General features: G+C 44.4%; 2 protein-coding genes across 3 annotated transcripts in view; one reads left to right on the top strand and one right to left on the bottom strand.

Annotated features, from left to right (window-relative positions):
• Positions 1-41: 41 nt before the first annotated feature.
• Positions 42-14165, bottom strand: part of LOC110974617 (uncharacterized) — a 69840-nt gene continuing 55716 nt past the window's right edge. The window contains exons 53-63 of the mRNA XM_087148326.1: positions 13632-13745; positions 11438-11558; positions 7912-8013; positions 6573-6713; positions 6055-6189; positions 5609-5833; positions 4725-4883; positions 4167-4331; positions 3542-3678; positions 2698-2921; positions 42-2118 (exon numbers count right to left, since the gene is read on the bottom strand). Of these exons, the coding sequence (XP_087004452.1) occupies positions 1319-2118; positions 2698-2921; positions 3542-3678; positions 4167-4331; positions 4725-4883; positions 5609-5833; positions 6055-6189; positions 6573-6713; positions 7912-8013; positions 11438-11558; positions 13632-13745 (2323 nt within the window). The 3' untranslated portion in view covers positions 42-1318. The remainder of the gene's footprint in view (positions 2119-2697; positions 2922-3541; positions 3679-4166; positions 4332-4724; positions 4884-5608; positions 5834-6054; positions 6190-6572; positions 6714-7911; positions 8014-11437; positions 11559-13631; positions 13746-14165) is intronic.
• LOC110975052 (uncharacterized) lies at positions 9166-13910 on the top strand. Of its 2 annotated transcripts, none has more exons than XM_022227156.2 (2): positions 9166-9478; positions 12225-13910. In XM_022227156.2, the coding sequence occupies exon 2, from the start codon at positions 12252-12254 to the stop codon at positions 13161-13163; it is 912 nt and encodes a 303-aa protein (XP_022082848.2). In that variant the 5' UTR covers positions 9166-9478; positions 12225-12251; the 3' UTR covers positions 13164-13910. The 2 variants fall into 2 exon arrangements, with proteins under 2 accessions (XP_022082848.2, XP_087004458.1); XM_087148332.1 differs by lacking the exon at positions 9166-9478 and adding an exon at positions 9661-9755.

The following is a 14165-nucleotide window of genomic DNA, read 5'->3' as shown; positions in this document are numbered from 1 at the left end:
TCCCTAAAATCCTGCAAAATAAATTGGAAAAATGTGGGAACTTTATATTGTTCTTTACATCGTTTTATTCATTCTTTTTAAAAAAAGAATAAGTTAACTCAATTATATTACAAAAGTTGTATTAAAAAGTACAAACATATGTTGTTTTATGTAACGTTAATACTGTTGAAATTGGATACAAAACTTTGCTACAGGTCTACGAGTATATTTCATAAATATACAAACCAGTACTTTCTACTTTTCCAGTTCAAAACTAAGGAAATAATTTTAATCAGACATCTTTGGTGGGTTGGACTCTCATAATATTTCAAAATTTCAGTTGAGTAAACCTTGCCAGCAGAGTAAATCTATGGACGCAATGTGGACAAGATAAAACATCTCTGTGACATAAATTGCTGCTAAAACTTAATATCTGATTTAGTGCCACCATTTAATGAACCATTTCATCAATGTAAGAAACATTCGCTGAAATAAACAATTTATATATGTACTTTGATTATAATTGGCAGCTCTTCATGTTTCTATTTGGGACTAATCTATCAATTATTTAAAAAATATAAAGCTCCTTAATTAACCCCTTCACGGCGGAATTCTTTTGACCGTGACTGCTGGGCTGCGGTATGCCCAGTATGCAAGGCTCTGTCCAGCAGCAGGCCCACATTGAAACTGCAGGTGCATTATGAACAGAGTGTATGTGTGCTATGCACTCATCCTCACACAAAGCCATGGCTGTCGATGTCTCTGGAGCGAAGGGGTTAAAACATTAACTTTTGTCCCAATCAAGAAATGGTATTTCCAGTGATTTTTAATCTTGCTTAGTTATGCATTCAATGACATTTGACTGGGGGGGGGGGAGTTGGTGATCCTTGACACTTCACAAAGCCTAGGTAGATGAAAACAATTTACATTAAAGACAAGAGTATTTTGTATAAATGTACTACTTCTCTTAGGCTTGGCTTGCCTATGGAAGGTTGAGTAACATGAACAGAATATTTGTGAAAATTCACTTTCAATTTGTACAGTTCGAAAAGTTTGATTGTAAAATCCTGTACAGAAGATCACATGGCAGCTTCATTGTACAGATGATTTTTTTTTCACAATTTAAAAATAAAACAAATGAATGCAATGCAATGGTGGAAATTTTAGTAAGCACACATTGTTAGTTCATCACACAATAAGCGCTGAAAGTGTCTTGCCCCTAATTTATTCACAGTGACTTAATTATAAAAGATGTAATCTAATTTACTATTTTTTTTATAAAATGTTGACAACGGTTTTGGAAATTAAATTTTATCACTTTGATTGGTTGATTTTGGTGTCATATTCTTTCATTGTGCATTGCTGGTCCCATTTGAATGACTGGTATGTCGTCTTCGCTGTCTGTGCTGAATGCGTCGTTCACGTAGGCCGCCTCCTCGCATCGTCTGTGCCCTTTGCCCTTGCCGCGAGACCGTGTCTTTCGTAGTCGGTGTCTGGCATCTGACTCCTTGCTCCCTCTCTGCAGCTTGGCCGACTTCCTGTCTTCGTTGTCAGAGCTGGATGACAGACCATCTAAAGCGTTGGGTAGTGGGAAGCTCTCCACACTGACGGCTCTTTCAACGGCTGGTCTGCTCCCCTCTGGGTAATCACGCACCAGCTGCTCCAGGTCGACCTTTTGGGGTTCTGGGTTCTTGCGGACGGCGCGCCCAATGTGGGACCATGCCAGTGCTGCATCAACCTGCGAGGTCACCACGTCGCTGGCGTGGGACGACAGCGAGTCTGTCCTGTGGACGTAGCTGGACGATGAGCTGCTGTGCGAGTCCAGCACCTCAGAACTGGACAGCAGCGGCTGGTCGCGCCTCGCCAAAGACGCTGACGTCGGTTTGAGCCGGTGCTCTCCTGTCTTCCGCCTTTCGGCCGTGCTCGCAGTGTACGGCCTCCTAGTCATGTCACTTGTACTCTGGGATGAGTCTGTCTGTCTGTCCTGGGTTTTGGCCGCCCTAGTCATTCCCCGAGGGGCAACGTGTCCCTGACCACTGGGCAGTTCTTGAGATGAGCTCGGCTGGTCCCAAGCTTGCTTCAGGTTCGTGAAAATAGCTAGAGGGGGCCGCACAGGTAGTGGCTGTGTTTCTAAAGTACCTATCAACACAGTTGAAGAAAACAAACTGAAAATTGAAACTTTCATCACAGCAGGAACAACAGACAACTTCTTTGTTTTTAGGTATCTGGACTTGCTTGGCCAAAACAAATCAAGAAAGTTGTAAATTGATATTGAAGGTCTGAAGGTTTGAATCAGATAGAAAGACTCTACAACTAAGGCTTCATAATATAAGATCACATTCCTTTTTATGGCACGAAAAAAAGTAGACACACAGCAAATGAGAACTCAAAGGCAAGGATGAAAGCTAACAAGCCAAGCCAAAACAAGAAATGAGGCCAAGGGTAGTTTAATGAGTGGAAAAGCTATCAGTTGAATCCAACAACACTCCACTTCAGAGACATAAGGTAAAATATGGTATATGGGCTCCAAAGGTAACAACGGCACCCAAATGGGTACCAAAGGTAATCACATTTCAAGGGGTTGATTTCACAAAGCTGCCTTCCACAGTATTTGCTAGGCAAAATATGGGTTACCAACTAAACGGAATGCAATATACACTGCCTGCGGCTGGAACTTAGCAGTGTTTCGTGCCGAGTGTAGATGAGGCCATGATTTACCTAGATTGGCCACCGGCCTGGGGAAGCTGGGCCGGCCCTGGGCATCGCGGACATTGAGCGGCGCCTGTGGCTGACGGTCAAGGGAGACATCATCGCTACCCAGCTCCAGGTGCTCCGAGGTGGACTGGGTGTCATGGCCACTGTCATGCAGCTCCTGCTGCAGTCGGTACTCCTCCTGCCGCTGCATCTGCAGCTGCCGGAAGATCTCAAGCTCCAGTTGGGCCCTGCCACGGTGGGAAGGGGAGAGTTAGAGATTCAAAATCAGACCTTGGCAGTTTGAGACCTACCGTTTCATTCACTTCCAGGGTACAATATAAAAAGCTTTATCTCGGCGACGACCGACCCAGTTGAGCCCCAATGGAAGAGTCAGAGTGCCCCCACGTAGTTGGTGAACAACAACTTCATTCCCTTTGAGATCGCAATTTAAGAAAAGCTGAACCTTAGTGCCTATGAGAAAAGGTTCCAACTGGCCCACGTAGTTCAAGATCAACCAATTCATTGAGGCAGAATCGTGAAAAAAGCTGAATCTCAGTAAGCTCTTAAGCAGCACAGTTTCACCTCGACTCCCTTGACCATTATCACTAACCTTCCCAAACCCTCCTCCGGAAAAATTAACCAAAGCCACAGTGTCTGTGCTTTTACTGGACATCAAGCCCCAACATCATGTACTAATATCATGGCTGTGTATTCCTCACATCCAAAAAAAAATCCTCAAAGACCTCTTGGTGGAAACTGAAACATATAGCAGTGGCTTGGGTAAATGAACTCTGAGAAGACGGTCCTGAAATCTGATGCAGGTCTGGAGAGCTGTACTTTATTTGCTTGAAGCGAATTGCTGACTGACCTGAGTTGTTTCTCACGGTCTTCGTCTGTGAAGCAGTTCCCGTCCAGTAGTTCCCGCATTTCAGGATTGTGACCATAGAGCTGCGTCTCGATCTTCTGCACTCGATCCTCCAGGCGGACGTGGTCAAAGAGATTGAGCTACGAACGACAGAAACGGGAGCAGCTTAAGTCCAGTTGTATTGACAAGATCTGTGTCTAGTCTTTCTCACTCAAATTCTCAGCACAGCTACTCACAGTTGATCACATGAAGCCATGAATATTGCAAGGGGGGTAGGGGAAGGTGTCCCCCTCCAAAAAAGGAAAAAAAAACTAAGAAACAGTGAGAGAAATGAAAAAAGGACTTGGCCCCTTCCACCACTAACAGCTTATCAGCGTGCTGCTGTTAGATGTTTTATACCCTCTTTGGACAAAATCCTGCCCACCTCCCTCCCCCCCGGAAAACAGAATGTCATAAGACTGTCAAGATATGAAAATCTATACTACCCCAGCAGAGGTCAGACAGCTACCCTACCAAAACAGTTAACCCATGCTTAAAACAAACGTAAGTTGTGATAAATTTTGTGCCAGGGGTGGTGGAAATCTTCACGTTGGGTTTTGCCCTACACTGATATACTGTTGGGAGGTACCTCCGAGCATGAGCTGGATATTCCGTCCTCCATCATGTTGTGAATGCCGTCTGAGTCTTCGAAGTACCCGTAGGGCTTGGCAGGCAAGCCGTGCTGGTGGGTGATGGCGTTCATGCGGAAGAGCAGCTCGTCCACCTGGTACTCGATCTCAGCCATGGTAAACTCCTGCGAGAGACCAATGATCGGCATGCACAAACCCTTTGTTTTTGCTTCAATAACCTACTATGGTTTTGCTACTACTAGCTGTGTAGGGCTTTTAGGCCCCACAAAAGAATTAATGATCAAGATTTTAAAAATTGGCAACCAACCACCAAAATAATTCCAATTATTTCAATCTTGTTGAAGCAATATTCAAAATCACGATGCAGTGGAAGAATGACATATCCAAGCTGGGGTGGATGTGTCGCATTATGTGTTCCCAAACGCCAAAAGCTCTAATTAGAAATGTGCTGGGTCTGATCTTCTGCAAAGCCCGGTCCCACACACGAATTGCCGTGTGACAATGGCTTAGCTAAATACCAGTACCCTGAGTCCGGGAGTGCCTGGGTGGGAGCTTACCGTTGGCAGTGCCGTGGGCTTGTCCTCGTCAGGCACGTCCCTCAGGCCCACGCGCACCAGGAACTTGTTCCAGAAGAAGCGGACCACCTCCTGGCCTCCGACCGCCTCCACCTGGCGCTGCTTGACCTGCTTGTAGCTGTGGCACAGGATGGCTTTGATCTGGAAGACACAGCCAAGCACTCTCAATTTGGTTTCTACGCTTTTAATTCAAGATCCGAAAGTCTGTAGGGCATAGTAGCCAGCAGGTCAGAGGGGCCTACACAACACCGATGCCTAGCCTCCCCCCCCCCAAAAAAAAACCAACCTGGAACACTTCACCGGTTGGCTGGTAATGTGGATCAGGAAAAACCAGACAAAAATGCCAGCACAACTTGCTGCATTTCTAAAACATAAAAGTTATTACATAAGAAGTGCTCTCCAGTTGCAATTCTACCAATATAGGACTAAGTGTTATACTTGATTGCTGAGAAAATTCCCCACTATGACTGTACACCTCAGAACTTAATATGGTGAGCTCACTGTGAAGAGAGGCCTATCTGTGCTCTCCAAGCTTGAATTGCTGTACCTTCAGAGAAAGCCGGGGGACTCTGAGACTCAGGGGGACTCTGACACTCAGGTGGACTCATAAGCAGAGGCTAGGTATTGATTATGATACTCGGTACTCACTCAACAACTCATCTAACTCAATTGCTCAATTCTGGACTCGAGAGGCCAAATCTTTTAATTCAAAGTGCTGCTCAGGCTCAACATATTACGAGCAACACTCGTGCACTGGGCTTACAATCTAAGCTCGGCATTAAGACACCACACCTCACCGTGACTTGTCTGAAATTTACGCAATCTCCACATCTGACCGCCATGAGGATCAAGTATATAATACTTACCAATCCTGCCATGACAATGATCATGCTGACCACGTAGGCAACGTAGAACAAATGCCACAGGACAGGGAACTCGGCCGCTACGTCTTCGTGGTGCGGTGGATGACCCACGACCATGGCATTCAGGAGATTGGTGGACACGTACAGGTGCTTCAAGGGGTAGAAATGGGTGGAGAAAAGCAGGACGCCCAGGCAGGCAAAGGCAGCCTCCAGGACAAGCATGTATAGCTGTTAGACAAGGTTATCCCAAAAAAGGTACAATTAGGGGCGTAAAGGGGTACAAATGGGTATAGAAGAGCAGGACACTCAGGCAAGCATGCACAGCTGTTGGGAAAAGGTTTACCCAAAAGGGTATCATTCTGGGCGTACTAGGGTGCAAGTGGGTGGAAAAGAGCAGTGTGCCTATTTAGTTCTGTCTCCCCTCTGATTCTGGTATCAGTGCCTCTTACCGCAAAAGTCAGGATTTCCTTGATGGCTCCATCAATCACGGCCCCAAACATGGCCACTGTCTGGTTGAAGCGCAGCAGACGCAGGAACTTGACTGAAGCTAGGAAGATCAAACTGGCCAGCAGGTCCTTCAGTATCTGCGGTCAAAGAACAGGCTTTCATTAAAACGGACGACACAAAAAAGGAGGGAAAAAGTAAAAAAACCAGCAGCATTTGACAACTTTTTCTGGCCTTTTTGGAGGTGATTTGGAAGTGGGGAGCCGCACAAATATTAACTGATGTTTCCATTAAATATTTCAATATTATGCAAAGATATTTATTTTCATTTCAGAGAGGGGTGGGATAAATGGAGTTGCTGAGAGAACGGATTTTTCTTGGTGGGGATGGAGCACGGTTGCAGCTTAGTTGAGGGCAACGTGTCGCTGTAACTTCAGGGAAGGGGCAACCTGTGGGATGGGGTGGGAATTTGGGTATGGTCGGGGCACTCGGAAGTGGTTTCGAAGGACTTGGGAGAGCCAACCTGATCCCAGTAGGCCAGGAGAGAAAAGTCCACAAACTCCTCCGAGTAGGTCTCTCGCAGGTGCTGGGTGGCATCGTTGACGTACATGAAGCGGCAGACGTACATGGCAAAGTAGGCCAGGGAAAGAATTATCATGCCCATCTAGGGGAGGGGAAAAACCACCACTTGGTAAGCATGAAAGCTAGCTACTAGGGGTGTGAGTCACCTGAACAAAACCCCTGAAATCTAAAATGTTTCCATGGTTTTTGTACAGAGGTGTACAAAAAAAGCTGAACTTCAGAGTACAAATCTGAACAAAAGCGACTGAAAGCTGCTACAAAGCTGAATTCTCAGCTGAACCCTAGTGGGAACTCCACAAATTCTCAAAAAAAAAAACAACCTCCACTGTGCAGAAAACCAATGGTATATTCTGGGAACTGAAACTCTATTCAATACAGTGCTCTTAACCCTAACCCCCCAAGGGTTGCTGGCCCTAACCTTCCCCATTCACACAAAGTTGAACACCCATATGGGACTTTGTGCACAGAGGCTGTAGGACTTTGTTTTTCTGAGGTATACTAAACCCAATGCAAAAGCCAGCTGTCTGGGCCCACCAGACCTATCCCCACAGAATTATACACTTTACTACTGTTTAATTTTGTGTGGTTGGGGAAGGTTAGGGTTAAGGTTGGAAAAGGATTTCCTAGGATTTCTTCTAATGGGCAAACCACCTTTTCAAACCAGTAAATACTAACTTCTGTGGCACTTGGGCCATTCTTCGGTTGCTAAGAATCTTTCACTATTTCAACAATAGGCCATCCAATTGACAGGACCAGATAGCCTTTTTTTTCAGTTAGCAACTAAATGGTTCTCAATCTTTTTTACAGAGACATAAAATCCCAAATCTGAGTTTCTGATCAAGTGTTAATGTGATTAGGAACTCAAGAGCCAAGCCGCTACACAGATTAGGGTTGAGGGTCATCCAAAGAAGCTCCATCTTACACTGTGTATGCTTTGGATTGTTTTACCCTTTTGTGTAAGCCAGGGTTCCCACAGAAATCTAAAAAAGAACTTCCATGACTTTTCCAGGACTTATTGCCATTTTATGAAGAAAAGATTTTCTGGTTTTATGAACTTGGTGATTACCGTAGCCACTACTACTGAGTGACAAGGATACATAAATTTATTGTTATTTTGTTATCACATCCAAATCAGACTGACTTCCATGATTTTCCATGGCAACAGGATTCCAACACACTCTATAATTATCCCAGTTTTCCCCTGCCTTTTCCCATGACTTTCCCGGACAAATGTTTTCCCCCAGCATTTCCTGTGACCGTGGGAACCCTGATTAGCCCACCTCCATCCAGGACCAGATGCTCTTGAAAAACTTGGCTCTGATCTTCACCAGCTTCTGGACCTCTCGCTTGCCCGACACAGCCACGATGAGGAGGAAGAGAAGCTACGAGGCAGAGGAGAAATAAGTCACCATTTTCAGATCAAAATTTGGGAAGAAAAATTCACCGTACCGCAGTGGGATTTGAACCTACGACCCCTGTCTTGAATACCACTGGGGAGCTCTACATAGATTCACATTGTATTCTTGGTGTGTTCTCAGTGTGTTGCGAAAAAAATTAAAAATTGTGGGACTTAAAGCTACAGCTTCCCGGTCAAGTTTGAGTCTGGTACCACGGACGTGTTTAATAAAATCTGGACTCGCAGTGCCCTTAATCAGCTTATAGAGATCATTGAATCCGCTCGCGGCCATTTTACCGAGCCGAATACAAAGCTTTCCTGGTAATGCCCGCCTTTGTTCTTCCTGACGTCAATAGTAGGGAGCCAACCCACGCCTTTGTATTCGGCTCGGTAAAATGGCCGCTGGTTGGCTTCTTTTTCATACAAAGGCGTTGCAAGTCCAGGTTTTTTATATATACGTCCGTGGTGCTAACACCTTAACCAATAGACCAAAGAGTTTCCTGGGATCAAGTGGCTAGGTTCAATCCAATACAGCAATAGATTCATGATATTAATTTACAGTGTGAATATTCCTGTCAGAGTGTAAGAGCAAAACCTAGTACATGTATAATGTTAACATTAATATCCTTGACGTGAAGCCAAATTAAAACCATCAGCCCTCATCATCTGGACGGGGGCCAGTTGTTACATCATCAGGCATCAGCTATTTAGGCCTCAATCCAATGAGCCCCATCCAATCATAGGACTAGCAAAAAGTGTGTAGGGGGGCCCTTCTGCCACCAATGGTCACACCCCTACATTGCTAAACAGTACTTTCTGTTGCATTTTCAACATCTTGATCTTGGGGGTTTGGGGTTGTTGGTTGGTTTTTTTTTTTTTAGTTTTTCGTTTCTTGATCACTGAAAACCAAAGTGTTCAACTGGAAGCAAGGCCATGTCCAAACGTACAAAAGTACTAATTAAATGCGCTTATTCATTTATTTATTTATTTATTTATTGACGTTCAATTATGTGTAGCCGGCCACAACACTATTTCTCCAAGAGAGATAATGAAGTTTACTTCAACCTGAACTTTGAACTCTCTTATCAGAACTTTGCAGGCTACCATATGTTAGTATATTAGGCAGCTTTTGCCGGCTGGGTCACCAGTACGACCAGCACATAGGCTGGCGAGGGGATGGGCGTTCCTCTTCTTTTTTTAAAATTTGTCTGTGCCATTGATAGGCAGGCATCGTTTTTAGTTCCCTTGTACATCCCTATAACTTTTGTGGACTGTTCGTGTCTTTTGAAACCCCCCCTTTGAAGGAAAATGAAACATTCCAGCCTGCCTGTAACAACACTCAACTGGTTCAAAGGATCACGGTGCTCGACATTCTGAACTTGCACACACAGCGAGAAATAATCTCCCAAGCATTTCTCTACTACCTGACCAGTTTTCTGATTTCCCCCCGGGTAAGTCTGCAAAATTTGCACTATATTCAGACAAATTTTCCCTTCAGTATGATTCATTTTCATGACAATGAACTCTTTCACAAGCCCACAAGTTTTAGAAATGAGGTCAATTTTTGATTACCTGTAAAATGCACCTTTGTGCCTCAGTAAACCCTATTTTCAATTTGGTTTCACTGTTCCATCGGGTATATAATGCCTTGATGTTTTATGCTGAGTATTTCCATACTCATGAGCACAACTGTTATGTCATCTCAGAAGAAGCCTAAATGTTACAATGGTTTGTACACGAGAAAATCCTGCATTTTTGTAGATTTTCCTGGACTAAGTTTTCTCTTTTTTGCTGATTCACTGTTATTTATGTGCATAGCAATCAGAATCCAGCAATCCCTCTCTCAGAAATGTTTTCAGTTAGGGCCAGCGACCATTTAGACCCGGTTTGAAAAGGACTCCCAGTAAGCTCGCCCTGTTGCAAAAACCCCTTTCATACTGGCCTGGCTACCGGCCTGGAATGCTGGACTGGTTGTTGTTCTCAAACTTCTCCATCCTGGGGTCTATTGTTTGTAAGTTTGCAAGTTACTGGTACATGTAATCTATCCCAGAAGGAACCTGCTTGTGGTTTTTAATCCTTCAGCACTATACAATGTTTACACTAATCAGCTCAGACCTCTATTCATCTGTGGAAGCAGGGGGGGAAGCCTTTCATCAGGGACTTTGAAATGCAGATGTGCAGACAGGCCTGATACCGGCCTTGAGTAGCCTGAATACCAGGCAGGCATTATACAGAGTGGGCTAGGGGGGACCTTTTCAAACCGGGTCTAAATGGTCGCAGGCCCTTAGAGAATTCTGGGTTGACAATTTGAACAGGAATACCTATGCACTGAACCGGGTAACCTTTGTGACCTTCCCAAAGTACATGTACTATCAGCAGAAGGTGCTCCTCCTTCAGGGGATCATTGTGTGGGCCTCTTCCCCCTTACAGGGCCTACGCAATCCACATTTTAATACAGTCCTGATGATAACCCTGTGTAGTACCCCAATGAACTCTGTTTCTAAAATTGATCTTCAAGGACATTTTGGAAACCTTTGGGTTGAAAATTAACACGTGCAAATTCATGTATTATTTTTCAATAAGCCAAGTTTGGGATTCAAAATCTGAATACAGAAAAAGAACCCAACTTGAACATCAGTGCCTTCCTAATATTACATTGCACAAACAGCATTTCTCTTCGTCAGGTAAAGGGGAAATATTCAAAGATTACAGAGTGCACTTCAGTTTTTATATATTTGAGAGAAGAAAACAGTAACACAAAGCACATTCCAAAGTAACATTGGTGAAATGGGCCCTTCAACTTTTTCAGGGCACTGGCCAGCAGCCAGCCTTGAATGCTGGTAAAATAAAACTGGGTTACGCAGCCTAAGGCCGAGTCCGAAACGGGCTTCCAGAGCTATGGCTGGTCTATTGTCTGTGCGTCTCCACGTACTTTCAATGGAGTGAAGACCTAGGCCTAGCTCTAGACAACAGATTCGGATGCAGACTAACTATGACAGCACAATGGCCAATTGGAGAGTGGGGTGGGATTTCTATCTAACTATAATATGATGTTACCCCGTGCACACCAAGATGCGGAAGATTCTAGTGGACAAAGAGCTAAATAACATATTATAATATACTTAGAAAGCTTGTAGGGTGTGGCAGAAGCATACGTTTCAATTGCACTTATCAAATTAATGTGGGACACTGGCAGATGAAATGGGAGGTCAAGCCCTCCCCCATGAACAATTTAGTTTTGAAATAATGAGAAAACCAAGAATTTAAAGGACTTTTTCACTTCTAAAAATGTGTACAGAGCCCTACAAGGGGCTTCTTGTAAAGGCCATAAAAGGTTGCAAAGAGAAATTTTGGAATTTAGGTGAGCCCCCCCTAGAAAATTTGCCTCTGGTTCTGCCTTTCACTCTTACCTCACAGCCCATGATGAAGTAGTCGTAAACCATCTCGTAGCGATAAAGCAGAACCGACTCAATCTTTGGCAGGGGGTTGACGGCACCGGTGCCCGGCATCTCTGCCAGAAAAGCCACAGACCTGGGATAGAAAACAGGCAAAAATGAGAAATACTGTGAACCAATCTGGCAAAATGAGTTAGAGTTTGGTGGCTCTGGTTTCAGTTTGCATGAGAAAGGGCAAACTGAGTTTTCTGTTTTGACAGATTGCTCATTTCTGCATCCTGACAAAAATGAATGACAGACAGGTGAAAAATTGTGAGGATTCCCACTCATTGACGCCACCCATGTTTAAACCCAACAACGGCTGGGTTAACAATTGCAGAAATATCCTCACAATGAGCAAATTTTTAGAGTCTATAAAAGGGTCTAGCGCTTGTCTACGAATTGAGAAATTGTGGTCACTTGTTTTGCCGTCAACTTTGGATATTATTGTGCAGATGGACAGAGTTTAGAGGTTTAGCAATAACACGACAAGGCATAGCACCGTGCTGAGCAGATATATTGCTGTATATAATTATGTTCACTGATGTTTACTTAGCCGCGTGGAATGAAAGATCAAATATGACATCATCAGGGGCCATCTTGAGTCTCAGGTCACATAATACTTTCCACAGAGGGTGACTCTGAAAGACGAGGGCACTTCAGAAATTCTGCTGTGTCAAAGTTTTCAACACCAGCGTCCGTTCTCTCAGGAGTATATTACACCCTTTAGAAGTCTTTTCAACTATATGCGATTGCTTTGCAGAGCTTGTATGGTGGAGAGCGGCAAGACATGGCCAACCAGGTGAGAGTTATTGTGTGGGGTTTACCCCGCACCTGCTCCTCTGTGCTTCTGAAGAGTCTCACCAGCCTCCCCGACTCCCAGATGATTTACGAATTATACACTGATGCATACTTCTGGGGACCGGAGAGGCTCGACCAGCAGAACTTCCCCACAGTGGAGGGGGGTGACCCGGCCATCAAACTGAGCAAAGACGGGCTGCTGAGGGGGGCGGCGTCTGGGTTCGACACCTCGATCTCTACCTTCGACTGGGTTAGGCGGCAACTGGAGGCCGACTACCCGGGCAAAAAGGTAATCATTGCCAAGGAGATTGCCCCCTGGCTGGACGGGAGGTACAAAGACCTCCCCAAGGGCTATCGCCACGTCTTCCTGATCAGGCACCCCTTCAAGATGTTCCACTCCTTCAAGAAGATCAACAGAGAGTTTCTGGAGCAAAAAAGGGGCCACCCGGTGGGCCTGGAGGAAGCTGTGTTGGATCAGTTGCCTCCCTACATCATGACGCCAGGAATGCTCTACAAGGAGATGACCGACTTGTGGCAGTACATCAAAGATAGCAACCTGGATCCCGATCCGATCATCGTGGATTCTGACGAGCTCCTCCAGAGTCCCCAAAATGTGCTGTCGTACCTCTGTGGGCAGTTGAGGATACCCTACACAGACTCCATCCTGTCGTGGGAGAAAGGTTTCAATTGCACAGGCAGCTGGGTTGTCAGCCAAGAGCACAAGCACCTGATACAGACCATGGACTCCTTCGTCAACTTCCGCAACAGCACCAGCTTCCTGAAGCCAAAGGGGACCAGCAAGGCCCCAGATTGGTCGACAGTCGATCCAGACATAAGACGCTGTGTCGAGTTCTCCATGCCTTATTTCTCCCAGATGTATGACAAGCGTGGGAAGTTTTAAATAGTATTTGCAAAAATTCTTTGCTAATGCTCAGGCAAACAAACAAATTTTTCCCTGTGTTCACAACCCTGGGCGTCCCTCCAAAATTTTACTGCAATTATGCTACTTTTTAAACCAACATGATTACAATTCACAAGTGAAATCACAGCTAAATTTAAAAACGGAATTAAAAAACGAAAGTAACTGCTCCTATCAATATATGTAATGAATATGGATTAACTTCAACATGGAAGTTTTCTTGCAAATATTTTGTCACGCCTTCAAACACGGGAGTTGAAACATTCAGGTGAAATGTAGTCAAACATTTGAAAGAAATACTCTAAAATACTCAGGTCTGACTTAATATCCTTCATAATAGTTTATTTTTTTATGAGCACAGCAATACATCAACACAAAATTCTTTGCTTCCGTCGTCACACACAGCATCGAGAAATTGCACAGCATTTGTAAAAAAAGGACTAGACTCACGTGTAGAGGTTTGTGGGCGCGTTGTACAAGGTGAACTCCACAATGACCGCCCTGGTCTGTTCGTCAATCCAGGAATTATTCTGCAAAAAGGCCAGTTGGCTCTGAGCCTCTTCCCTGACGGAACAAAGAGGGGGAGAAATTGGAAATTGGAAACTATCCGCAAGACTTGTCAAACAGTATTACGCAGATTTCATGTTAAAGTAGCCCGATTATTAATCTGAAAAAGTCAAGCATTCTTCAAATGTATGACCAATAAATTTACTCCAAATCATTGTCAAACTCACGTATGTTAATTTCATACATTCATGGATGCATTTGAAGGTATTACTTTCTTCATGCTTTGCTTAAATGGCTGTTACACAGTGACTAATTCAGTATACGCATCAAGGCAGCCGTGAGTAAAATGACACCACTCTCACAAAGTGGCCAAAAAACAATCAAAATCAGCTCTACTATACTTAACCTGAATGCGAACTGAAAAAATCTCCAAAAAAAAAAAGAACCCAATGCTTTCCCACATCAGTAGTATGCATA

Source organism: Acanthaster planci, linkage group LG17, assembly GCF_054643075.1.
Source record: "Acanthaster planci isolate LZ-2023a linkage group LG17, COTS_SCS, whole genome shotgun sequence".
Classification (NCBI taxonomy): Eukaryota; Metazoa; Echinodermata; class Asteroidea; order Valvatida; family Acanthasteridae; genus Acanthaster; species Acanthaster planci.
This window is presented reverse-complemented; position numbering and strand designations above follow the sequence as displayed.